The sequence below is a fragment of the Desmodus rotundus genome, chromosome 12 (assembly GCF_022682495.2).
Source record: "Desmodus rotundus isolate HL8 chromosome 12, HLdesRot8A.1, whole genome shotgun sequence".
In the NCBI taxonomy this organism is placed as follows: Eukaryota; Metazoa; Chordata; class Mammalia; order Chiroptera; family Phyllostomidae; genus Desmodus; species Desmodus rotundus.
In genome coordinates, this window is record NC_071398.1 from 101,540,362 (window position 1) to 101,567,010 (window position 26,649).

Genomic DNA, 26,649 nt, shown 5'->3' on the forward strand with positions numbered 1-26,649 from the left:
TGCAAACCCTTTACCCTTTTCCCCTGAAATTCCCTCCTCTCTCCGTCTGGTCACTGTCAGCCTGTTCTCAATTTCAGTGTCTTGGTTATACTTTGCTTGCTTGTTTGTTTTGTTGATTAGGTTCCTGTTGAAGGTGAGATCATATGGTATTTGTGTAGTCTGTATTTTAAGGCCCACCAACACCAGCTTCAATTTCCTGCACGGACTCATTCCTACGATGCCCCTGCAGCGAAGTTCCCCCGAACCCAGTCAAGCAGATGGCCCCAGATCTGCCTGAACAAGCCCAGTGCTTGACAGACCTACTCAGCGCACACGCACGTTCTCACCTCTGTCTCTGTGTTTGCTGTTCTCCCTGCCTAGATGCCCTTGCCACCTGGGTCCATTGCTCCTTTTCAAAGTGGCACACGTCCTTTCAGATTGGTCCCCAGCTAACATTGCCTTCAAGACATGACCCCCCCCACTTCTCTGAGCTTCACTGATTAAGTAAAATGCATCTTTGAGAAACCTCTGTCACAAAACCCTCTCCCTGCCGTGGTGGCTGTGTGTGCCTCCTGGGTATGCCCACACTTTGTTCATCGTTCTGCAGCAAGCTCGTGATTTATTAAAGTTGATGGGTTTGTCCTCTGACCCTCCTCTCTCTGCTCCCCCCAACTAGATTTCTAATTCCTTGAAGGAGGGACTTCATTTTTATTCTCCTCTCTGTTATCCACATTGCACATTAGCTGGCGCTCAGTCCAGTTCTGTTGACTTGCTGCCACTAGAAATGGGCTTACCTGCAGTGTGGGGCATTGAGGGGCTTCCTGACAAACACGAGAAAGTTAGGGGATTCTCCCCTGGGTGTTTTCCAGTGGAGAAAACTTCCATCTGGGCACAATCACCCAGGATGCAGGAAGACGGGGAAACAGAAGGCTCCCAAAGGACCTGTCCACCTCAAGAAGCCTGTACAGCAGCGGTGACAGTGACAGTGGGCACCTGCTTCCCAAGTTCTCTCAGGGAAGCTGCCTGCAGCTCCCAGGGCTCTGAGGGTGTTGGCTCAGGCAAGGAGTCCAGGGAGGAATCTCCTTTCCGTGGCCTTAGGGTTCAGGTTCCCCTGCCCTCCTATTCCTCACAGAAGTGTTTGTGTCCCTGTTTCTGTCCCTCTCCCTCACCCCCTAACATTCCAGCCTGGGGCAGGGGGAGGCCAGCAGACACAAAGCCCTCTGTGTATGGGGTGGCATGTGTCCCCCCACCCTCCACCCAGAGGACACAATGCCCCTTCTGCTCCCTGCCCCCCTCCCTACTGTTACGGGACAAATGACTCAGACGAAGTTGTGGGGTAGCGAAATGGAGTTTATTTACGCATGCGGACCCAGAGGAGGCAGTCTCCAAATTCTGGGCCCCGAGCTCTGACCTTCGGGGGTTTAAATAGCCCCCTGCTTCCTGCCTACCTGGCGAAGCAAGGTTACAGAAGCCCCAAGCGGAAGTTACGTCTAGCTACCTTATTGGTAAAAACAAAGAACAAAGGGCTTAACACAAAGGTTGCCTGTCACACTACACCTCTCAACTGCACATGCCAGCCTCCAATTGGTTACTGGCTCAGGACAGCCCCCTCATACTGGGGCCCCGGGGGATTTTAAGCAGGTTCCAGGAACCCCCGCTCAGTTCCTGGTCCCCCACTCTCCCAGCCCTGCAGACCCTGCCCCAGCCATGGCTCCTGGGGCTCCCTCGTCCAGCCCCAGTCCTGTCCTGGCTGTGCTGCTCTTCTCCTCTTTGGGTAAGTGGAACCACCCTGGCCTGGGGACCTGGGACTTGGGTTCTCCCAGCAACTGCCCACTGCTTGCCCTGCACTGCTCACTGCAACCAAAGAGTGAGAAGGAGCAGGAAGATATTCTATTCAGAGAAAAAATATATAGTTTGGAGGGAGGCATAAAGGAATTCTAGGAAGGGAGAAGATAAAAGAGAGTGAGGTGGCCCAGACTGGACCCAGGTTGGAAACCAGTGACATGCCCCGAGCCATGCTGAGGGCCTGGAGGAAGCAATGTGAGGGCAAGAGAAGGACCAGGCAGGATCAGATGCCTGGCTTCCGGCCCCTAATCACTGCCCAGTAAAGAGGTGCCAACCCTTAGTTTCCCTGAAGGGAAATCCCAGGGACTGTGATCTCAGGAAAAGTCCCGGGTTTGTGATCCCAGCTCCTTGGGTCCTTTGTCTCCTGGTGCCTCAGTTTCCCTCTGTGGACTGATTGTCTATTACATGGGTGAACATGTAGGAGGAAGGGTCCATGAGATTCTAGGATTTTGTTCACGGAAAGCTGTCTTCCTTCATAAGCTGACCGGGTGACCCCTTCCTTGCCCCGTGGTAGAGGTTGAGTGATCAAGAGAAGGTCAAAGCAGGTTGTTTGAACGTACCCTGCCCTTCTTCTCCGAATGGACCTGGAGCAGTAGACAAATGTGGGGGCAGGGTGGGGGGTGCTGCTCAGCCCATCCAAGGATGTTCTCTGCTGTGAGCTTCTTGAGTCCTCGACCCAAACCTAGACGCTTCGGGGCTGTACTGAACTCTCCCGAGGTACCTGAAAAAATGCTGGAGAAGGGCATGGGGAGGGACTGGGGAGAAGGGATCTTGAAGCACAGGGTGAGAGAGCTCTGTCCCACTCATTGAGCCGAGATGAAGGGCAGGGGCCAAACTTAGGACAGGAAAAATAGGAGGTAGACCCAATGAATAACTTCCCTTGTTACTTTTGGGATTTCCAAGAAGGCTGTAAGGCAGAGGACCCAGACAGCAAGTCGACGATGTTGCATGCTGAGGTGGGAGATTCAGGACTATGAGGGGGTGGCATGAGCCCCTATGTTGCTCAGACAATGGGTCTCCCTGTTTGGCTGCTTGCTCCCCCTCCGGTAGAACAAAAGGGTCTACAGTTGCCCCTGCCCAGGGCCAGCCCACACACATAATCTTCCTGGAATGGCCTTCCTTGTGTGGGTGAGTCTTGGGCTTGGCACTGGCCTAGAATGGCCAAGAGGTGGGTGAGGAGAGTCGAACCCCAGAGGACTCACATGCAGTCATCTGAGTTCTGGGCTTGGGGTCTGCTCTGCACCCAGCTACCTCCCACCGAGAGCAAGGTGTGTAACCCGGAGACTGGGAAGAGGACTTACATTGTCTAGTTACCTTCATTTATTTCCTGTAGGAAAGTTAAGTTTGCTGTACTGTGAAATACTATGTAGCTGTTAAAAATGAGATTGCCTCACACTGGCTGGTGTGGCTCAGTGGATTGAGCACCAGCCTTTGAACTGAAAGGTTTCTGGTTTGATTCCCAGTCAGGGCACATGCCTGGGTTGTGGGCCAGGTCCCCAGTTGGGGGCGGGCAAAAGGGTAGCCGATCCAATGTGTCTCTTGCACATTGCTGTTCTTCTCCTTCTCTTTCTCTGTCCCTTCCCCTCTGTCTAAAAGTAATTAAATAAAATCTTAAAAAACAACAACAAGACTGTCTGTATGAATCAACATGGAAACCCCTTCCAGACACATATATTCCTTATGTGTGTGTGTGTGTGTGTGTATGTTAAAGCATAAGTACCTGCATACCTTGAATTTATTAAGTTTATATTGAGTTTGACTCATAGAAAAAACCACATTAAACTGATGACAGTGGTTATGTATGGGAGGAGATGACAGGAGAGGAATTGGTGGAGTGACGGTAGAGACACCAGCTTTATCACTATTGCTTGAATAGTGTAAAAGAAGAACGTGATATGTAGTCCCTGTATGATTTATAATACACTTAAAAAATTGTAAGGCCCCCATCTGAGGGATAGTTTCAGAGTGAGATATTAAGCCAGAGGGACAGTGAGACATGCAGACAAACTGCCTGCAGGCTGCCTGGAGGCACCCAAACTGCCTGGGTGTCCTCCAGGGGCCAGTGGCTCCCCCATTTCATTGCCTCTTCAACGCACTGACCAGCTGGAACCAACACAGCATTTTCCCCCAGCTGTTCAGTGAGTCCAGAGACTTGGGTTCAGGACGAATCATTCCTGCCTCCGCCTCTGCTGTGGCCCCGCTCTGGTGGCCTGGACCTCCCCTGTCCTCGCCTCCTCATGTGCCTGCTGGGCCCAGGTGGACATCTGACTCCCCTCTGTGTCCGCAGTGCTGACCCCAGCCCAGGCCATCGTGGTTTACACGGACAGGGAGGTCCATGGCGCTGTGGGCTCCCGAGTGACCCTGCACTGCTCCTTCTGGTCCAGCGAGTGGGTCTCCGATGACATCTCCTTCACCTGGCGCTACCAGCCTGAAGGGGGCCGCGATGCCATCTCAGTGAGTTCCCTGGGGGGCCCTGGGTCTGGATAATGGAAAGGTGCTTCCAAGATATCAGAAAAGAGAGCTTGGGCTAAGGAGGGGGAAATCCTTTATGAGCCATAATCCCAACTTCGGCAAAGTAAGTGTCAGTGCATGTCACCTGGACTAGAGCCTGTCTGCACTGCCCCCCACCCCAGCAGTACCCTCCCGGTCCTGTGGCTAGAGCTACACACGTGCCCTCATTCCTCACAGATCTTCCACTACGCCAAGGGACAGCCCTATATCGACGAGGTGGGGACCTTCAAAGAGCGCATCCAGTGGGTAGGGGACCCTCGCTGGAAGGATGGCTCCATTGTCATACACAACCTGGACTACAGTGACAACGGCACGTTCACCTGTGACGTCAAGAACCCACCAGACATAGTGGGCAAGACCTCTCAGGTCACGCTCTACGTCTTTGAAAAAGGTGTGAGAGGAGTCCCAGCGGTGTGTCGGGGAACTGGGAAGCGGGGGAACAGGCCGGTGCCGGTCAGGCCCTAGGACGGTGGGCAGAAGGCAGTTTTGGCCCCTACGTCCGTAGCTCCCTGCGGCCAGGTCCCCGCTGGGTCCTTCACTGGCGTCCCTCCTCTCCCAGTGCCAACGCGCTACGGGGTGGTGCTGGGCGCCGTCATCGGGGCCGTGCTGGGCGGCGTGCTGCTGTTGCTGCTGCTCTTCTACCTGGTGCGGTACTGCTGGCTGCGCAGGCAGGCGGCCCTGCAGAGGAGACTCAGGTAGGGGCGAGGCCGCCGCGGGGCGGGGCTCCGGGAACAGGGGCTCTGGCGGGGCCCCATCCACAGCCCCCCGTGTCCCCGCAGCGCCATGGAGAAGGGGAAGCTGCACAAGATCGGGAAGGACTCCAAGCGTGGCCGGCAGGTTAGCGGGGCTCGGGGCCTGGACCGCTGGGGAGGAGAGCCCTGGGCGCCGCCGGGCACAACGAGGGGGGGCCCGGGTGACTGACCTGCGCCCCTCCCCCAGACGCCCGTGCTGTATGCCATGCTGGACCACAGCAGGAGCACCAAGGCTGCCAGTGAGAAGAAGTCCAAGGGGCTGGGGGAGTCTCGCAAGGATAAGAAATAGCGGTTAGCGGGCCGGGCGGGGGCTCGAGGGCCAGGGGCGGAGCCCTCCAAAGGCGCTCAGGTGGTGGTCATCGAGATGGAGCTTCGGAAGGACGAGCAGAGCTCGGAGCTCCGGCCTGCTGTCAAGTCCCCCAGCAGAACCAGCCTCAAGAACGCCCTCAAGAACATGATGGGCCTGGACTCGGACAAGTGACCGGCCCAGGCCCCACCAGAGCTGGGGACCTAGGCTCCTCCGCCCCGTCCAGGGGCTTTCCTCCTTAGCGCCCAGCCCTGCCCCGCCCTGCCCTCACCAACCTGTGAGATGTAAGTTTCGTTCCAAAATTCATTCCCCAGGCACGTCATTTTCTCCCCTACCTTCACCCCCTGGCCTTCTGGGAGCCCAGGGCCTGATCCTAGCCTGCACCGCCCCCAAGGACTGTGTGTTTGGTGCCTGTCCCTCCGGCACCGAGAAGAAAGGGACCTTGCTACCCCGCGCCTCGACTCCAGGCCACCTGCACCCCCACCCCCTGCACCGCCCAACCTGCCCCTCCGCCTCTTCCCTCCTTGACCTTCCCGGCCCCAGGTCAGGCAGTCCAGCTCCACACTCTGCCCTCCTAGCTAACACCTGGATCGTCCAGATCAGACTCTCCTTCAGGGTTTCTCTAGGTTGTCATTTTTATTTTTTCAATCTGTGTTTGTTTGTGCACCTGTGCCCTGCTCTGCCCCCCCATGACTGAGTACCAATGACGTCATGTGGGTTTTACAGTTGCCCACCCCTATAAAATCCTTCGAGGAGAGCCAGCAGAGGGGCCCTCACCCTCAAACCGCAGCTGCAGGATTGGTGCCCGACCACCCGGGGGCCCAGTTCTGGGACTCCAGGTCACGGGGAAGGAGAGGGACAGTGGATCCTCCCAGCTCAGGGGGGTGAGTAAAGGGGGCCAATGAGCCTCAAGAAATGGCTTGTAAACAACCAAGTGGAAAGGAGGAACAACAAATGGGAAACAGGGAGAAAGGGAAGAGGCTGCACTCCCAGCCACAGGGGATTCTTAGGATTTTTCTATATTCTGTATATTTCTTCTCAAACCCCCAAATGCCCTAATATGTTTAATAAACACTGACATTTCCAGAAGCTTCGGCCTCATCTCCAGTTACCTCATTCTCCTGGGAATCACCCCTGCCTTCTCCTGTCCCTCCCCTGCTCCTCCTCCTCCTCCGCTGGTGTCAGTGAAGATCTTGGCTTTGTGCTACCTATGGGCTTACATAGTGTGATGGACTGAACCCTGAAACAGGCTCACAAGACACATTCCGACATCCAACGAACACCCGGTGGGCTCATACCATGTGCGAAGCCGTGTGCCAGGCTCTCCGTCTGCTCTCGGAGAGAAGACAGTGAAGATGCGGAGGCAACAGCTCACTAGGGTGCTTCCGGGGAGAACTGGGGCTCGGGAGTCCAGCAGGAATGAAGAAGCTGCCAGGGCCACTCAAACAACTCTTGCAAGGGCGAGAGGACAGAGGGAGATGTAGAGGTGGGCGAAAGGGCAGCTCAGTAAACAGACGTGAGGGCAGAGGTGAAGGCAAGAATAAGAGATGGAAAAACCCAGGTGAGAGAAGCTGACCCCACACTGGGGCAGGACTGAGAGGCTGACACCCAGTCCTGGCAGCAGGTGGTCAGGGAAGCAGGATCCTTGTTCCTTTGGTGGCCTGACTTTCTCCCAAGGTCACCTCCCACTTTGGGCTTTGGGAACATATCCCAGAGCACCCGCCTGCACAGACATCCAGACCACTCCACCTTTGTCGGGACTGCAGCCCAGCTCTGGACGACATGAAGCAGTTGGAAAATTACAAAAGAGTGGTCAGTGACACAGATGTGACAACTGCATTTGCTTTCTTCCATGCTGTTTCTAGTGCCTGTCTCTTCTGCTGAGCACTTAGTGCAAGAGCACTCACCTCCCCCACCTCCCCCCACACCCAGGACATGCAGGTTCTGCTCACAAAACAAAGCGCTGAGCCATCCCCTGGTGATCGGTGTTCAGGATCATGTCCCCAGCGGTGGGACCTTGAGGCATGGGGGACACAAATGTGTGCCAGGGCTCCAGGAGCAGCTGTGGGCTGTAGAGGGGAGGCTCCGTTTGAGCACCCTGTGGCAGAAAGAAGTGAGCAGCAAGCAGAGAGGCCAGGCCTCTCAGAACCTTTCGCTGAGAATGACCACTGGTTCTGCAGTAGGGGTCTAACCTCTTTCCAGTTAGAGCTCTTTCCCAGAGCTGCAGCCTGTGTGCTACCTACCTTAAAATAAGCATGAAGACACTGCAGGGGTGGGGTGGGGTGGGGGGATACTTCTAAAGCAGGAAATGGGAAAGGAATCATTTCAGCACCACAGATCATCCTCCAAGCACGGGAGCCTGCAGCAGAGGGCCTTACACCAGCCAGCTCCCCACAGCCCCCCTCCCCAGGAGCCAGGAACCCTGCTTCACCTTCCAGGGAACAAGGGGACAGGGACTGCTCCTGTTGCACCAGCACATGGTGGACTCACAAGCAGGTGTAGCAATGAGGTTATCCTTTTCTGTGCCTATAAGGCCAGGACTGAAAGCCCGCAATGATACTATAGTGCACTGAGTACAGATTCCAAATGCAAAACTTCCTTCTTTGCTCTGCACAGGAGGAGAAGGCACTTCCAGGAACAGAGGGCCTTCCTGTGCCTCTGCACTCAGTGCTCCTAATACCCTGCAGCCATGGGCACGTGGGCACGGGTCAGCTTCCTGGTGCGGGTAGGTGCTCTTCCAGGGGTAGCGCCCCTCATTTGCTATTCACAGCTGTGACATGGTTTCAACTTCTGCTTTCTGGAATCAGGAGAGGAAAGGACAATAGAAGGAGTGAGGACAGCAGGGAACACAGCATTCCTTGCTTGATCTTCAAGCATTTTGCTCTGGTTTCGATGTATAGAGGCCATTTCTCAACAATGTAAAATCACTTGAAAACCATCATTTTATTTAATTCATGGTTTAAAATCTTCAATGTAACCCAGAGTCATCTTCTGCCGCTACATTTGATAAACAGGTGTTGGGTAGGGGGTTACAAAGCAGCAGGTACTGGAGTGGTGAGGTGGCAAATGAAGACCATGTGGGCGGGGGAGCAAGGTGAGGGCCCAGGGTATGGGGGGGGGGGCGGGCAGGGAGGGGTGGCTTCAATGTAAAAGTGCTTGGGCGCCTGTTCCCTGTGTCATTGCACCACTACCCTCTCCTGGCCCAGCCCTGGCCGACGTTCACACTCCTCCCAAGAAAAAATAGAAGAGATTAAATGACTCCACTTCAGGGTTTTAAAAATATTTTAATATAATTATGAAACATGCTAAAATCACACAGAGTGGCTATTCCACTTCAGTCCCGACTGCACAGTGGGACAGGTGGGAGCTACGGGGTCACTTGGTCTGTGTGAGGGCCAGATGTGGGGGTCAGAGGAGGCAGGTCAGCAACACCCCAAGGATCTTCCACAGAGCACACCTTCACCCCCTCACCCCTTTTCCTCCCCAAATCTTCCTGAGTCACCATGTCCCCGCTTCTGCCCCTCGGGTCCCAGCCTTGAGGTGAAGGACCACCCCTGGCCTCTCCCAGTCCCACCGCCTTCTGTGGAACTCAGCACGCACTAATGTGGGAGCTGCTGGATACAGGTCTGCCCAGGGACAGGGGGCTCCGGTCCCCACTGTGGTGCAGCACAGAGGAGGGAAGAGGAGGTGGTGCAGAGGGTGTGAGGGGAACAATGCGACCTGAAGTGAGACTGTTGTGATGACAGGCAGACCAGTGCATAGGCCCCACCCTCGGGCACCCTACTTGGAAGTCTTTCTTCTCCCTCCCCCATTCAGGGGTCCCCCCAACCCCATCAGCCTCAAAGCCTCTCCCACTTGCACCTCACGGGGCAGCACAGGTACTATCAGGGAGGCTTGTCCCGAGCAGAAGCCAATCTACCCTCAGACGAGGGGCTGCCAACTGGAGTCTTCACTTTCCCTCTCTTCCTGGTGCCTCTCCTGCCGTGACGGTGTGAGGGGAACACAGAAAATAACATACAAGGGTCGAACTCGCCTGCACAGAAGGCTAGCGGGACAGAGACACAGGGGCGTGGGAGTCAGAGCAGTGGGGCAGGGACAGAGGGAGCAGGGTGAGGGCGAGGCTGCTGCTTCAGGAGCTGGGGTCCTTTTTCCTCTTTTGGAACCTCCGGAACTTGCCCTGAATGGCCAGGGCAGCCTTCTCTGTCTCCGGGGCTGTCAGGTCGATGTCGACCTCCTCCTCCTCCTCGGCCTTCTTGGCAGGGCCGGCCTTTCCTGCCAGGCGTCAGAGATGCACGAGTGAGGGAACCCGGATAGCCCAGCCCTTTGCTCCAGGTCCCCCTGTCTACTGGGCTCTGGGAGGTCTCCCAATCTCTGCTGACTCCCTTGAGTCTGGAAGCCCTGGCCATGTAGTTCATTCAGTTGGTTAGAACACACACCAAGGCTGCAGGTTCGATCCCCAGTCAGGGCACATATAAGAATGAACCAATGAATGCATAAATATGTGGAACAACAAATTGCTACCCCCCCCTTCCTTCTCTCTAAAAATCAATAAATAAAAAGACATTTTAAAAAGGAAGTTTGAATCTGGGAACCTAGGCTGAGAGTCAGTTACAGTTACCTGGGGGTTTGCTACTCTTGGGACAATAGGACAAATGTCTTCTCTCATGACTTGTTCCTGAGTCCTACAATTCAGAGCCCAGGGCTCATGCAGTCCCCAACTGTCCCTCCATTTCTGATGGAGACACTGGCTATCTGATGGGTTTTTTCCTATCGTTGTGCCTGTGTCCTACCACCCCAGAGCCAGTTTCTGGAGTCTAAGGGTAAACGTTGCTAGATGAACTTTTCAGGAAAGAGTGTAAGGAAGCCTGTGGAGACAGTAGTCCTACCCCAGTGCTGTGCTGCACTTGTCCACGTTGCTGTGACATCTGACTTTAGGCGCTCCAGACTTATAGCCCTACCTGTCTTCACGTCCCTGTGTCATCCACGTGCTCTGCAAACTGCCACCCCAACCCCACTCACCCTTTTCTTCTGGGCCGGGTGCCAGGTTGGTTGCTGGGGATGTTTTGGTGTTAAGCTAGAAAAGAAAAGTCAGAATATTAGATATTCATGGAAGTATTAAGGTTCCACTACCTTAGACTCACCATCATTACTTTCAAGCCCTCCTATTACCAGGTGCATTCTTGTCTTCTGAGAAAGTGGGTATTGAGATCAGAGAGAGGTAGAAAGGTCATCAAAACCCACTGAACCAGTTTTTATTGGTACCGGGGAAACTGCGGAGGAGAAAACAGATGAAAATCTTGTCCTCGTGGAGTTTACATTCTAGTATATAGACAAATGAATAAACAAAATGATCCTATGTTAGGTGACAATAAGTGCTACAGAGAAAAGCCAGGGAGGGAGGGAGAGGTGAGTGCTGGGATGGAAATGGAGAAACACATTTCTATACAGAGGGGTCGGGAAAAGCCCCTCTGGAAGCTGGCATTGGAGCCAGGGCTGAGAGAGGGGAAGGAGTAAGGGCTGTGGGTGTCCAGGCAAGAGCTCCCAGGGGCCCTGGGGTGGGGGGTGATTGGCCTGTGTGAGGAACAGCAGAAACCAATGCAGCTGGTGTGGAGAGGGGGAAGAGGGAAGGTGGGTGAAGGTGTGCAGAGATAACTGGCGGTGGGCAGATTAGGTAGGGCCTTGGTAAGTCTTTCTAAGTAGTTTGACTCTTACTACAAGTGAGATGGGAAGACATTCTATTTGCATAAAAGGGGCTCTAGAGAGGAAGTAGAAAACCCTGTTGGGAGGTTATTGCCAAAAACTAGGCAAAGCTAATGGTGGCTGGATTGGCACGGCAGCAGTGGAGTGGTGAGAAGTGGTTTGATCCTGGGTATATTTTCAAACTATGAGCCATGTGATCGATTGATTGGATAAGCGACATTGTGAGAGGAGTCAAGGGTGACATCCAAAGGATGACTTCATTTGGCCTGAGGAACTTAAAAACGTGGAGTTTCCCTGTCCCGAGATGGAGGAGACAGCAGGAGCTGAGAGGGTCAGGAACTCGCTTCGGAGAAGTCTGCACTGCCCATTGCCTATGGAAGGGGAGATGCTTCCATAGGCAGCGGGACATTCAAGGTGAGTGAGAGAGAAGAGTCTGTCCTACAGATAGAGATGAGGAATTATTCACATGCGGATGGCATTTAAAGGCATGAACCTGGGTGAGATCACCAAGGGGTGAGCTCAAATGGAGCCGAAAGAGAAGAGAAAAGGGAGTCCTGGAATACTTAACCTCTATCGAGGTTATAGAAATGAGGGGAACAATCAATAAATAAAATTGAAAAGAAGTCAGGTGGAGAAAAGCTGAAAGATGGTAGTGACTGCACCCCATGTGAAGAAACATCTCATGGAGAAGAGCGTGGCTGTGACCCATCCGCAGGCGTGACTGGTGGTCCCGAGGAGCACGGGGATGCAGAGTTTTGCCACATGGGAGCCCTGCTGATGCTGATGAGAGGTGTGACAGTGGAGGAGGGGTAGTAAAGGACAAGGAGGAGGGCATTGAAGCAGCACACAGAGAAAGGGCCCCAAGAAGCTGACAGAACCCAGTTTACGTTGTATAGATTTTGCCGTTTCTACCCTATGATTGATAAATACTTATCAAGCACTTGCCTGTGTTCAGCACAGTTCTAGGCACTAATAGGGCACAGAAAAAGACCCACAAGATTCATTCATTCAAAGAATATGCCAGCATCCAATACATACCAAGAATTGTTCTAGTCATTGGGAATATAGCAGTGCACAAAATAAAGTCCCTGAACGCATTAAACAATTGTGACAGTGACAAGTGCCCAGAGGGAAATAAATCAGAGTTCTCAAAGAAGGCCTCTCTGATGAGTGACATTTGAGTGGAGGGTTGAGTGATACACAAGGGTAAGCCACATGGATGTCTGGGAAAGAGACTTCTGGGCAGAGGAGGCATCAAAGGGAAAGTCCCCAGGCAGGTTTGGGGCCCGCTAAGTTCCAGGAAGAGCAAGAATGCCAAGGCTGAGCTGAGCATGGAAGGAGAGAGCATAGGAGTACAGCTGGTGGGGAGCCAGAACAGGCATGTCTTTGGACCCGGGCAAAGACTTTGGGTTATTTTCTGGGTTGATGGTGTTGCAGCTGGAGACAGAGGGAAACATGGGCTGATATTTTTAAAGGATCACTTTGACTGCTGGGTGGTAAATGAACTATAGAGAGGCAAGAGAAAAATCAGGAGCAGTTGTATCAGCCACACCATGGGGTTTGGCCCACAGTGGTGGAGATGGAGGCGATGGAGGAAGGAGTCAGACTTGAGACCTAGTTCGTGGTGGAATAAGTTGGAGTTTTTGATGGATGTGTGAGTAAAAATAGCTCTTTCAAAGAGCTTTGCTTTAAGGAGCAGCAGAGAAACTGGGGAACAGCAGAGGAAGAACGTGGGGTCATGGGAAGGAGTTTTGGTAATATTTGGGAATGATTTACTAGAGAAGGAAAAACTGATGGTGCACAGAGAGTGATGCCCTGAACAGACAAAAGGGGATGAATCTAGTGCACAAGTAGAGGGCTTGGCCTTAGAGATGGGGCCAGGTCCCTGACAATGTAGGCATGAAGGCACAGAATGCGGGTAGATACAAGAGAGGTGGCAGAGGTGATGGGAACGTGTGAAAGTCCTCTTCTGATGGCTTTTGTTCTCTCCTTGAAGCAAAAGGTGAGTTATCAGCTAAGAGGGAAGATGGGACAGGAAGGTGGGACAGGAAGCTCGTCCCTCCTTGTCTACGGGGGCTGCACTCCAAGAGCCCCAGTAGATGCCTGAAACTGCAGATAGAACCACACCCTATATATACTGTTTTCTTCTATGCACACATATCTATGGTACCGTTTAGTGTATCAATTAGGCACAGTAAGAGATTAATAACAATAACTAATAAGATAAAATAATTACAATATACTGTAATACAAGTTTTGTGAATGGGGTCTCACTCTCTCAAAATATCTTACTGTGCTCGACTCACCCTTGTGATGATGTGAGACAACCCAGCACCATGTGACAAGGTGAAGTGGGTGGGTCACGGAGCCACAGTGGCGCCGTGTCAGGCCATGGAAAGAGTGACCTGAACACAAGCAGTGTGACGCCACGACTGTGGATCTGGTAACAGGCAGCTCCTGGGTGACTAGTGGGCGGGCAGCATATGAAGTGTGGACGCACCGGACACAGGGACAGGCTCTGTCCTGGGCAGAACAGGGCAGGACAGCTCAGCACAGCACGCAAGTTAAAATTTAGTGATGTCTGTTTCTGGAATTTTCTAGTTCCTCTTTCCTGACCGTGGTTGACCATGGGTGACCAAAACTGTGGAAAGTGAAACCATGAATAAAGGGACTACTGTAGCACAGGTCCGAGGAGAGAGGAGGGGTGAAATGTCCTCTTGGTGAGCCAGAGGCAGACCAACTGGCAGCACTGGAGGTTCGTGGACAAGGACGTGGAGAGAAACCAGTTGAGACACTGTCCCTGTCTTCCAGGCTGAATGTGGAAGGAGGCAAGTAGTACGCAAATAATATTTGCTGAGCATTTATGTGCCAAACACCATCCTGTGTAATCCCCTGAAACCTCTGAGACATCAGCCCATCTCATAGCTGAGGACATGGCTAAAAGATGGTAAAGGTTGAGCCCCAGATCCAGCCAGATGACTCCACGCTGTTAATCACCAGGCTGCACTTCTGCCGCCAGACAGGACGCAAAGGTGCTAGTGTGTGCACAACACCTGAATCCAGGTGGGAAGCAGTCAGGTGTGCCATCAGCTATTCTGTCCACTCTAATTAATTTTTCTAGTAAAGAGTTAAAAGAAAATAATTTAAAGTAAAGTGAAAACTATCAAGATAAAAATGCTTATGCAGTGCTGTATTTGACAGGGAAAGTGCCCTTAAAAGTAGGTTTCAAATTTAAAAATTGTTAGGTAGGGAAACAATCCCCATCCTTTTGGATGTTACTGTGAAAATTGGGGCCAAACTAAGACAGCATCATTGATCACATATGATTTTCAAAGGATAGGCTATGTTGGTCACATTTAATCACTTTTTCAAGTTTTGTGATTTGTATATTCCTAGCGTTTTACAAATGCTGGAGATAGCAGGCAGTTATAAAATAATTACCCAATATTTTTTAAAGTCGGCTATAAATGGATATAGTCCAATGTTTATAAAAGACGTCAATTGCTTATCAGCACCTATACACTTCTACTTAAAGACCTGGAGGAGCATGCACAAAAGTGTTCCTGAAGCCCTGTGGATATCCTGTTCGTCCCTCTCTGACCAGAAGACATGTTCTGTGACAGAAGAGGCTGTTCCTGAGACTCGGGAGGTTGGCAGCCGTGACTCTTTCCCTCCCCACAACCTTCCTGTGATCCAAACACTATTTCCCCCCATTCGATCAATGTAACGGCGCCTAGATGGCATCTCCCACTCTGTACGCCATCATCACAAGGGGTTGGTCCACACTGCAAAAGTGTGACATGGATGGGTGTTTGGTGACAAGGTGGCTCATTGTCCAGACAAGAGGTCATAACCATGAGGCCAGCTCTTTAGTGCCATGACCTCTGACTGCAAGTCAGTCCCACTTTCTCTGTCGCCTGCAAGCCCGACTCTCCTCCTCGCTCAGACCATTTTCCCTGTGTGACTCTGAGCCTGTGCCCTTAACCCACCAGTTCTTTCCTCTCACCGCAGCCCTGCCCTTGGACGGAGGTATGAGTCCTGACTCTCAACGCCTCCCTCTCCTCAGCTCTGCTTTCCTTCCACCAGCTAACTCTGAGACGCCACTGAGCAGGCCACCCCTTTCCCTCCGCCCTGCCGGCTGCCCCCTTCCTGAGTCTCTCTTGAGGTTACTGACCCCGGAATGGAGCCATGGCTCAGCCACTGTCTGGCCCCCAGGAGTTCACAACTCCATTTGGCTTAAATTTATGAGAGGTCTCCGAGGAGGTAAAAAAAAAAAAAAAAAAGGCTTTTAAAGATAAGAAAACCCCTATTACCCACAGTACCCCTTGAAATCTACCATGTACCTTCTGCTGAAGAGTAGGATGATGGGGCTCCTACCTCCTGCCCCTCCTGCCTCCACCCTGTCCAGCCTGCTCTCAAAGTAGCCACTTTCCACACTGGGTTTCCGGACTTTGTTGTTTGTGGTTTGCTGAGGTTGGCAGCGGGGGCAATCGGATCACAGGTTGTCAGCTCCCATCCTGTCTTGTGCTTAGCCCTTTCCTGGCCCATGGTCTCTGCCCCAACCCTCCTGTGTGTTTTCCAGAAACTCAGCAATTTTAAATGGATCAAGTCCTCTGGCATACCCACCTGCAAGCCGCCAGACAAATCATACTTCAGGGAAACCCAGGAGGCGTAGAAGTCCACTCTGTGTCAACAAAAACCACGTGCCCTATAAGAGGGTCTCTTACAAAACTCATGCCTCCAGGCGGTCATGCTAACCCCCAAGAGCTGTGGCACATGAGCGTCTCTCAGCCTTTCTCTCTCTGCCTCTTGCTCTAGCCAGGTATGGGTGACAAACCCTCAGGTGCTCATCTGCTTTTTTGATACTGAGCGACTAGAATCAACAGCGGAGAAAGGGTTTGGCAAGTCCACCTCCCCTCACCTCATCAACCACATGCCTCATTCTTACTCTGGGCCAACCACTTCCTCAGCACTTTGTAGCATTAACACAATGAAGCCTTATAACAGCCCTAGAAGCTAGGCTCTGTTACTATTCTCATTTTACAGATAGGGACATTGAGGTCAAGGTTAACTTGCCTAAGGTCATGCAGCTAAAGTAGCAAAGCCAGGACTGAACCCAGACAGCAAGAGTCCAGAATCCCTGTTCTTGAACATTATGTTATGTCCCAACCCCCAGCCAAGGTGTGTGCGTGTGCATGTGTGTGCAGGTATGTGCAGACACTGGAGGAGGATGTCCGGTATGAGACTGAGTTAATGACAGGAGCTCGCCCACACAGCAGAACGATCCCCAGGTTGGAAGGGAAGTCCGAGGGGTCACAATTTCCTCCCGTGCCCAGCCAGGCAACTGTACTTAAGGACCAGTCTCTCCATCATAGTCCCCAACCCTTTCTTCACATACACTCTTCCAGAACATGGGGAACAGGGTCCTGTCCTCCCATGGCATGAAAACCTCACGTGTCATCGGAGAACCTGATCCCAGACTATTTCTGCTCTGCTCATTGAGCTCACCACTCTGATTCTGGCTTCACCTTGACAGTTGGTTGTTGGGCCTCATAACACATCCCAGGCTGGCTCCCAGCGGGAGAGGCATGGCTGCATGTGTGTCCTTCACTCCCAAGGCCAGAGGCCACAGGGAGGGATGTGACATAGCAGTAGCCCCCCGCCCTGTCCCCATTAGAGTCTGTGAATTCCACGCGCAGGATCATCCCACTGGTTTCCATTTCAAATGACTCCCTTGCTTACATGCAAGCCTGTTACTCCTTGTTTCTAGTGAGCTTGGAGATTGATTCAGTTCAGCCTCACTGCCCACACAAAACTAAAAGTCTCTCGCTTCTCAACACACACCCGACACTAATTAGCAGCTGTGAGGCCCATCAACTCCTGTCCTCCCCAGAGGGCCCTAGTTTCTTTCCTAGCCTGCCTTTCCGTGTTCCTTTCCCCCTGCCCTCTGGGCCTGAGCGGCTCCAGTGTTCCATTCCATCCTCCCCGCGGTATCTGCCAGTTCCCCCTGAGTACACTTCTGTTTCCTCTCCACTTCACAGTATGGATTCTTTCTTCCCATGGGAAAGGAGGCACAGGAGGGGCCTGCTGGCTCAGGGGCTGTTTTCTTCAGGCTTTGAGACTGCAGAGAGGCCATAACACAGCAGTACCCCTTTCCCTCTTGAGGCCTCCTCCAGGCCTTTGTCAGCATGCAGAGGATATCTTGTCTTTCCATCTGAGCTTCAGGTCCCATTCCCCTTTTCTCCTTCTCAGGAATCCTTACAATCAATTGCCTTCACTCTCTTATACATAAAACCTCTCCCTCTCTTAATAAAAAAAAAAAAAAAAAAAAGAGCCTTCCTCACCCAGGCCAGGTGGCTCAGTTGGTGGGAGCATCGTCCTGTGCACAGAGGGTTGTGGGTTCAATCCCCAGTGAGGGTAAATACAGGAGGCAACTGACTAGTCTCTCTCTCTCTCTCCCTCCCCCTTCCTCTCTCTCTAAAATCAATAAAAAACATATCCTTGGGTAAGGATAAGAACAAAGGGGAATGGGGGAATTTTTGGATAATGGAACCACTATATCTTGATAGTATAGATATATGTTAAGTGATTGTATGTTTTTCAAAATTTATAGAACTATACACTGATAAGGGTATATTTACTGCATGTATATTGTGCCTTAATTTTTTTAATGGGGAAAAAAGGTTAAGGAGAGGTCAACAAGCCAGCAGAGTGAGAAGGAGCAATTGGAAAGGTGACTGGGGTTGGAGTGGGGGTGGGAGAGCGGGAAGGGGCCAGGGCCTCTTCTGTCTCTCCCCTTTTTATGGCTAGACTTCCCAGAACACTGTGTCTCCACCTCCTCACCTCTCACCCTCTGTGCCACCCAACTTCTTCAACCTGGCTTTTGCTCTTACTCCCCAGAAATAGCTCTTCTTCAGGGAGCTGACACTCTCCATGAGACCAAGCCAGTGCAAAAGTTTCAGGCCCACTTGGCTCCAGCCCTCGAAGCATTCAGTACTCTCACTCAGCTCACCTTTCTGTGGCTCCTGGGACATCACAGCTTTTTTCTGGATTTTCTCAGACCTTTCTGGACACTCCTGCCCAACACTGAATATTGGAAGCTGTCAAAGTTTATGGATGGGCTCTTTTCTGTTCTCTCTTCCTAGATGATTTTATCTGTACCTGTAACTCTCTCTGGTTATCATTTATACCCGAACCGTCCAATAGAACAGGGTCAGCTAATTACAGCCACTGCCAAGTCTGGTCTTCAGCCTGTTTTTGTGAATACAGCTTTGCAGGAACACAGCCATACCCATTGTTTACCTATTATCTGTGGCTGCTTTGGCACTACAAGAGCAGAGCTTAGTGTTTGCAACAGAGACCATGTGACTCACAAAGCCAAAAATATTTATTATCTGTCTCATTCCAGAAAGAGTTGGCAGACCCCTGCAACAGGACTTTCTGCAATGACGGACATGTTTTATATCTGTGCTGTCCAACATACAGCATCCACGTGGTGCATGTGGCTATTGAGTACTTTGAAATGTGGCTGCTGAAACTGAGGAATAAAACTTATAATTTTATTTCATTGTAATTGATAAGCTGGTAATAATGAATAACTTAAATAATGGGTGCCAGAGTGAACAGCGCGGATGCCCCTGAGGACGCAAATGCAGGTCTCCTCCCCAGACCTCTCCCCTGGGCTTCAACACACCTTCACATAGCTGTGTTACAGAAACCTCGAACTCAACACATCTCAAGCTGAGTTCTCTATCTCATCCAGTTGCACAAGCCAGAAACCTAGAAATTGCTCAACACCTTTCTTTCCTTCCCATTGCCCATCCAATTCAATATGCTCAAGTGCGAAAGTCAAGTGCTCTTGACTTTCTCTCCCAGATAACTCTAATTCACTTCTCTCCATTCGCTTCTCTCCACTGCTCTCACCTAACACAGCTACTTCTTCTGTGGACCACCACAGCAGACCAGGTGGTCCCTGTGCTCTGAGGATGAAGAACAAAATTCTCAATGCAGTCAAAAGTGCCTGACATTATGCAGCCTCTGATCCCCTCAGGAACTCACCTCCAGAACACACAGTGTGCCTTCCCACCTCATGGTTCTTATCCCTGCAGCCCTTTTATCTAGTTCATTTCTAGCCCCTGCTGGTGTGGGCTGGCATGTCCTCCATACACCAAAAGGTTGCAGGTTTGATCCCCAGTCAGGGAGCATACAGGAGGCAACCAATCTGTTTCTATCTCATACCGACATTTCTCTTTCTTTCTCTCTCGCTCTCCCCCAACCCTCTAATAGCAATGAAAAATGTCCTCAGATGAGGGGAAAATTTTTTCTACTTCTCCTCAAGGGTTCCTTCTTCCAGGAAGCTCTTCCTAGCTCCCCAGGCTAGGCTAGGCCTCACTGTAAGTTTTCTTGCACTGGTATTATTCCTGGGTCGCGCTCACTGCTAACATCATTAAATGATAACTTTGTGGTTAGAGTCTGAAGGTCATCTGCTTCCTCCCTCTTGGAGAGAATCCGGGCAAGGGCAGGGGCCACAGCTGCCTCATGCACCACCACACTCAGGCCTCACACAGGCCTTGCACACGGAGTCTGGGAGCAAAGGGTACTGCCACCTACTTCCTTTGCTGCCTCGTCTGAAACCAGTCTGCTTTCAGACAGCCGAGGAGCCCCATTGTGAGGTTAGTTCAGACTGTAAAAGGGGTATAAGAAACTGGTTGTTGCTTTTCCTCCCTTCAGCATATGTGCCTGAAAAAGAGCTGGGACAAAGGGGAAGAACTACTCTCAAGGTGTGTTTCATGTTACCTGTGTAACAGGACATGCATCAGTCTGACCTCCCCATCCCCACCTGCACCACCCACCAGATTCCATCTCCCACTCTCCATTTGTGTATCACTCATAGCAACTGCAACCTACATATCGCACATAATAGGTAGTCAGTAGATGCTTGTTTGTGTGAATTAAAATTTTCTCAAGCCTCAAGTTCCTGAAAGCAGCAATATGCAGTGGGTGGAGTCAAACAGGTCCAGGTTCGTGTCCTGGCTCTGCACTGACTATCTATTCAGATCCCAGCTCCGCCACTCCTCCCCATGACACATTGGGAAAGTCACTTAGCCTTGCTGTGCCGATCTTTCATCTGCATGAAATACCTATCCTAAGGGTGAAAAGAACTACAGAAAGTGTATATAAACACCTAGCATGTATTAAAATAAATAGTTAACAGCCTTGGCTGGGGTGGCTCAGTGGGTTGAGTGCCAGTCTGTGAACTAAAGGGTCACCAGTTTGATTCCTAGTCAGGGCACAAGCCTGGGTTGTGGGCCTGGTCCCCAGGTTGGGGTGTGCGAAAGGCAGCCAATCAATGTTTCTCTCACACACCGATGTTTCTCTCCCTTTCTCTCTCCTTTCCCTTCTCTCTAAAAACAAATAAAATATTTAAAAAATAAATAGTTATAATTGTAAAGTAATGGAACTCGGGTTGAATACAAGAAAGGTCAAGTTCCTGGGCTGTTGCTTGGTGACAGTCCTGGGGTCAAAGAGTACAGCTCCACAGGGCACAGCTCCACTAGGTGAAACCCAACACCTGGGATTGCTCAAAGGGCCCTTGAGGCTCATTCTGTGACCACAGGAGCTTCCTAACTGATCTCTTTTTACTCTAAACCAACCCTCCCAGTCTTCCCAATGTCTAGCTCTGAAAGTGCTGATAGTGGCTCTAGACCTCTGGTAAAGGACCCAACAATAGTTTGCTTGGACAAAAACTATTCTGTATAGCAGCCCCCCACATCTGTAGCCCGGGACCCCTCCCAGGTTAGGAGGGGCAGGAGAGGCCCCCCAGTGCGGCAGCTCCACAAATGTTCACGTTTCACTTGCAAGAGCCCCAAGACACAGACCACGGGGAGCAGATCAGTCCTCAGAGCAAATAAACCACATGTCCTTGATCAAGTTCTTTCATCCACCTTTGCATCACGAAGATGACTCTGTAAATTTGCTCCTTGCCTCAAAAGGGCAGTTTGTGAGTATTGTTTTGGCAAAGTATCTAAAAACAGTCAAAGCAACAGCAACTTAGATGTTGCTTCCCTGTCGCCACTACTGTCAAATAGGTACCTGCTACTCCAGGCCCACTCACCCTGCCCCCTTCTCTAGCTGTGCTTCTTACTCTCTTTCTGCTTCTTACTCTCTTACTCCCTTCATCTTTAAGGGTGTTGCCACAGCAACCACTGTCACCAGAAGAGGCAAGATAGTGTCACCCACTCTGCTCCAAGCAGTAAGGTAGAGCTAACCTTGGGAAAGGTGACCTAACAAGATTTCCCCCTACTCCTCAGCCCACTGGGCTCTTTAAAGGGGGATCCCAGATTAACCGCAGCAGCAGCAGATAGGAACGAAGCAGCATGTCATCCTACCTGGACAGCACAGGCGTCTTCAGGGTACAGCGGGAATGCCATGTGACAAAAACACATCGTGTGCACACCACAGCGGCACTGCTAGAATCACTTTGTTCACATGAATAGCCACAGGTACTCAGAATCCTGTCCATACTCCAGGGCACGGAAACCTCAGAAGGGCCTGAATCCTAAAGACCCTAAATACGAGCCCAAAAGGATCCCATTCTTGCCCTTGTACAGACATGAGTCCTTTGTACAGACATGAAATTTGTAAGCCCCCTGCTTGCTTTAGAGGCACAGAAGGTGAACAGAGACAGGAGTTAGTGCATCTGCTTCTAAGTGGAGACAAAGAGGCCTCTGTTCCCCAGGGGCCCTCCTATCCCTGCTGACACGTTCTCCCCCAATGTTAAACGACAGTCGCCGCCAAAGGACCTTTGAGAGGTCTCTGCATGCCCTGGTGCCCCCGACAGACCCTGCTCTGCTGCTTTGGGAGGACTGCTGGAACCGGTTCAAGTCTTTCAGTGCAGCAGCCGGCTGCAGTCAAACAGCTTCAGAAACTCGCTCAAGGTCACCCTCAAGATCATAGCAGAAATAGAACTAGGAATCCTTCCTCCAGGTTCTACAGACACACATTCTTCTCCTAATACATGAGACACAACCCACAGATACCTCCATCTCAGATGCCTCCTAAAAGGAATTGACCCCCCAGGCCCCTGGTGTGTCCCTCTCCCTGTTTCCTGGAATAGCAGTCTCCCCTCTGGAATCACAGGCAGATCCCATGGCCTTGCCAGCTCACGGTGAGTCAACAGCCCTAGCCCATTCCCCCCAACAGGGGCTGCCACAGTTTAATGAGTGGTTATTTGTGGTGCTCTGCACACAGCTTGGAGCTGAGCCTTCACCCCATACTGAGGGGAGCGGGTGGGGGAGAGAGCACTGCCAAAGCATCATTTATTACTATAATCTTCAATGTGCATCCCACCCTGGCGTTAACATCCCAAAATAAACGGATTCATCCCCCCACAGCCTTCGAAGCAAACACTCAGCTGGAGGGCTGTTTGTGGGAGGGAGGGAGCACCAAGGACAGCTGGTGGGTAACCCACCCCTCTCCTCCCTAGGGCGGGGCTGGGAAGCTCAGGTGGGCAAGCCTGCAAGAGTCAGCCAGATGGAAGCGGTAACCAATTCAGGGAGAATGGGACGAGGTATAGGTTTCAAGTGAGGCACTTGTTTCTAGGCACCTGTAAGGATCCAGATCTCTTTGAAAAAGTGGTTTAGATCTGATTCTGACTTGGCTTACTCATGCAGGTAAAATAATTCTGGGGCAAATTGAGCCATTTCGAGCAGCAGTTCTGGTGGACAGATTTAGAAAATCATGCACTTAGGATTCCAAAATCCCAGTAGGCTCTCACCACTTACTTGGCCAATCTAACACATTCTTCTTTCCCCCTTCTTAGTTTTCTCCTCCCAAAGCCTTTGTACTCTCCTTGGAAGTCAAGTGGCCAAATGCAAGAAGACTATATGTCCAGCATGGTTGGTCATCAGGTGTGCTAATCTTACTCAGACACCTGCTTGACTGCACTGGGCCCTGCAAGTCAGACACTTCAGAGTGAAGACATTGCTCTCCTTTCTTTTCAGAAAAAAGGCCTGTGCTCTGGTCCTGGATGCTCAGTGGTTCTGGGAATCAATGATGGATGCCAGAAATGAAGGACCCAGGAAAGGAGGCCTCCAGCTTCCCCTTCTTTCACTCCCATTCAGTTATCACCTTGGGCACGTTCACTGTACCCACGGTGCAGGGGCCCAGGCATCCCGTAAGGAAGGATAGACAGCACTTGCCCTGCCCCGTATTCTACCCAAACGTACCCCATTGCTAAATATCATCCTATATTGGTCTCCTTCTCTGTCATCTTGCTCAATGTTTATTAAATCACACTGCTTAGCTTTCCTATAGAAAGTATTTGTAATATATTCCTTAAAAGTTGCATGTTAATTAAATCATTCTATATTCACTGGAGTAACATGATAAAGAAGTCTTATGACAAATCGTTTAAGTCGGCAGTTCTGTGCCTGAGGCAGCGAGCTACATCTTTTGACGAAGATTGCCAGAAAGAACCTCAGGGACTGAATGCATCTCCCCTTCCCATCCTTCACTAAAACTATTCAACTGGAGGAGTAGACTGTGATTCACGGCAATCAGTCCTGCCTGCAGCTGTGAATGCAGACAAGCTGGAGAGGAGTCCCTGCAGCTCTTCTGCGCCGTGGAAATGCTCTGCTGCAGTGCTAGGGACACCAAGGAGCCACCAAAGTAAAGTGGGGCCAAGACCCTCCCAGCAGTCCCAATAGAACCTCTACACTTTTAGTTGTTTGGGGTCTGGAGACTACTTCTTCAGTTGAAAGGAATCTTTAAAGAGATCCCAAATCCTCTCATTTCATGCAGTTTCTCTGAAGCAAGAAAATAAGCAGGGGGGTAGTGGTGTGAAGCTTATATAAGATTCAGGTGCATAATGTTTTCCTGGGCTGGACACTTCAGCCTGAGAGAGGAGACCCTGGGGCTGGGCTGAGAGGACTGGAGCAGGTTGGAGTCTCCCTGGGGCTGCAGAGCTCTGGGCAACACTTTGCTCTCCATCCTACTTTACAAGAGGAAGAAAACAGGCTGGGTCCTGGCCTCTAAGGAAGCAGAGACCCTCTGGGGATCTGGTTCAGAGTCAGCTGGCCTCTGTGTACAGCCTGGTGGCTGCTTCTGGATTTAATAAATATTCATCCCCAAAGCCAGGCTGGCTCTGTATTAGGAGGCAGCCTCCGTGGTAAATTGCTGGTTAGAACCAGTTCCTCCGGCGGCCGTGCAAGCACTGACAGCGCGTCTCCATCCGAGGGTCCCGCTCTCCTGTAACTGAGCCCCACGCTGAGGCTAGCCGAGTGCGGCTGCTGGGTGGGGACCTGACTCTCCCGTCAAACTGCGCTGAAACAGCTTTGTCACTCCACCAAACATCACCCTAAATGTCAGCCCCTGGAGTGAGTCCTACAGGGCGCCGGGCACTTCCCCAAAAAAGCACAGGCCAACCACACTGCTTCGTGTTGGCATGGCCTTGGATCACACACTCCCAGGGGATGGCTGGAAATGCGACTCTCAGATTTAGAAACACTCCAGGGCTCGGCGACACGAGGGCAAAGAAAGCCTCTCCTCTCACATGAGGGAGGAAAGAAACAAGGGAAAAGAGCACTGGACCGCTCGTTCGTTTCTCTGCGGAAGGCCGCCTGGTCACAGCCACAGCCCCCAGGCTGGCCGCGTTTGCCAGGGCCAGTCAGCGGACAGGGCACCAGGACCACACAGCGCTGGTCCTTCCGGGCTCCCCAGGCAGCTGCTGTCCGGCGGGCACGCGGGGCGCCTGCCGAGGCCGAAGACGCGAAGTGCGCCCTGGGCCCCGGTGCTGTCCCTGCACCACCCGGCCGCCCAGCAGCCCTGGCCCGGTTTTCCGGAGCCTCTGACGTGGGTGATTGGGCCAGGGACGCGGGGCGCCTGCTCCGCGCCAGGTGCCGTTCCTGCGCCTGGCGTCCGCTCTCTCCGGGGACCACGGAGCGACCGGCACTACCCGCACTGGACGGAGGAAACGCCGAACGGGCGCCGACAGGGCCAGCGACCCGCCCGAGGCCACACCGCTGGGGGCCAGGGCGGGGGTCCGGCAGCGGGGGGGAGGGGGGCACACCAGGTCCCGGCGCCGGGAAGGGGCCGCGGAGACCGGACCGAGTTCACCGCGGACGGAAGAGCCCGGCTCTGGTCGGAGGGCTCCCCGCTCCCGCCCCGACGCCCCCCGCGTCCCGAGGGCACGGGGTCTGCCGGGCGGGCCCCGGGAGCCGAACAACAGGCCCCGGGCGTGGCGGGCGCCGCAGAGGCGGGTCTGCTCTCCGAGGGACCTCTCGGGGCAGCCGCCGCCCCGGGCCTCTGGGCACTGCGAGGGCGTGACGGCGCGGGAGGGGCGCCGCCCTCCTGACAGGGCCGCCTCGGGACGACGGCCGCAGGTGTTGAGGGCGCGGGAGGGCGGCCCGAGACGCGGGCTCGGGACACGCGGGCGACCTCCTCAGAGGTCCGGGTGAAGGGAAGCCAGCAGCCCCGGACGCAGGACAGGCGCAGGGGGCGGCTCGCGGGGACCTCCGTCCCCAACGCGCCACCCCCATCAGGGACTTACAGCCGCCCTCCCGGGCACTTCCCGGAGCCCCGAGGTGGGAGGGTGTCCGCGCCCCTCGGCCCCGGGTCCCCGGGGCCGCCCCCGCCCCTCGTCACCCCGCCCCGAGACGCCTCCTCCTCGCCCCTCTAAGGCACATCCTCGACCCCGCGAGCCCTGGGACCCGGGCCGGGAGCGCCCCGCCCGCAGCGCCGCTCACCTCGCTCATCGCGGCGGCGGGCAGAGCGGGCGGCACGTGCAGCGAGGCGCGGCCCTGACGGAGGCGAGTTGCCGCTGGGCTGGGGGCGCGGCCGCAGGCCGCCCGCGGGGCGAGGAGAGTCAGTGCGGGGCCCGGGCTCGGTGCCGGCTCTCGGCGCTCACTCGGCGCCGGGCGTCCACTCGCGTCCCCGCAGTCCAGTCAGAGCCGCTCTGCTCCGCTCCGAGCGCGCCTCGGTCCCGCCTTTTATATTCAGCTCCGGACCCGCCTCCAGCCTGACCAATAGGAGCTCCCCCTGCCGAAGAGTGACAGCCCCTCGCACCCAATGGAGGCAGGCTCAGAGGCCTGCTGCATTTCCAACTAGGGTAAGAGAGTCGGAGCGCGGGAAGGAGGGGGCGCCGTTGCGGACCAGAGCGCGGAAAACCGGGCAGGGGAGCAAAGGCGGAGAGGGAAGGGGCAGCACACGATACAGGCAGAGCGAAGGGGCGGCGTGTGCGCCTGAGGAAGCGAGGAACGAGGGTGCATGGGTAGCCGGAAGCGGTGAACGACGGGGGTAAAGCCAAGAGACGTTGCCGATTAAGATTTGGTGACAGGATGGCAGGGAAATTGCAAAGTGTCTGTTTGATTTGGAAGATCCTAGATCCTGGGAGTTGAAAGACATTTAGGATCCATCAATCCTACGTGCTACATTATGAAAAAAGGAATGGGAAAAAAAACCCCTCTGCAACCAAATGGCGATCCCCTGACGTCCACCTAAACGCGGAATGCGCTCCTCCCAGACGCTTATTCGTTCGATTCCAGTCTGACAATGTGC

The 26,649-nt window shown here is 53.0% G+C and overlaps 2 protein-coding genes across 2 annotated transcripts; one reads left to right on the forward strand and one right to left on the reverse strand.

The window, feature by feature from the left end:
* The first annotated feature begins 1,571 nt into the window (after positions 1–1,571).
* Positions 1,572–6,483, forward strand: MPZ (myelin protein zero). Its single transcript, XM_024552071.4, is given in 6 exon segments — positions 1,572–1,753; positions 4,112–4,278; positions 4,513–4,726; positions 4,895–5,030; positions 5,115–5,172; positions 5,275–6,483. Coding segments are annotated over 6 exon segments (936 nt in total). The 5' UTR covers positions 1,572–1,686; the 3' UTR covers positions 5,569–6,483.
* Positions 6,484–8,658: 2,175 nt separating this feature from the next.
* PCP4L1 (Purkinje cell protein 4 like 1) lies at positions 8,659–26,046 on the reverse strand. Its single transcript, XM_024552080.3, has 3 exons — positions 25,839–26,046; positions 10,414–10,468; positions 8,659–9,666 (listed from the first exon to the last, which is right to left on the reverse strand). The coding sequence occupies exons 1-3, from the start codon at positions 25,845–25,847 to the stop codon at positions 9,524–9,526; spliced, it is 207 nt and encodes a 68-aa protein (XP_024407848.1). The 5' UTR covers positions 25,848–26,046; the 3' UTR covers positions 8,659–9,523.
* Positions 26,047–26,649: the final 603 nt, after the last annotated feature.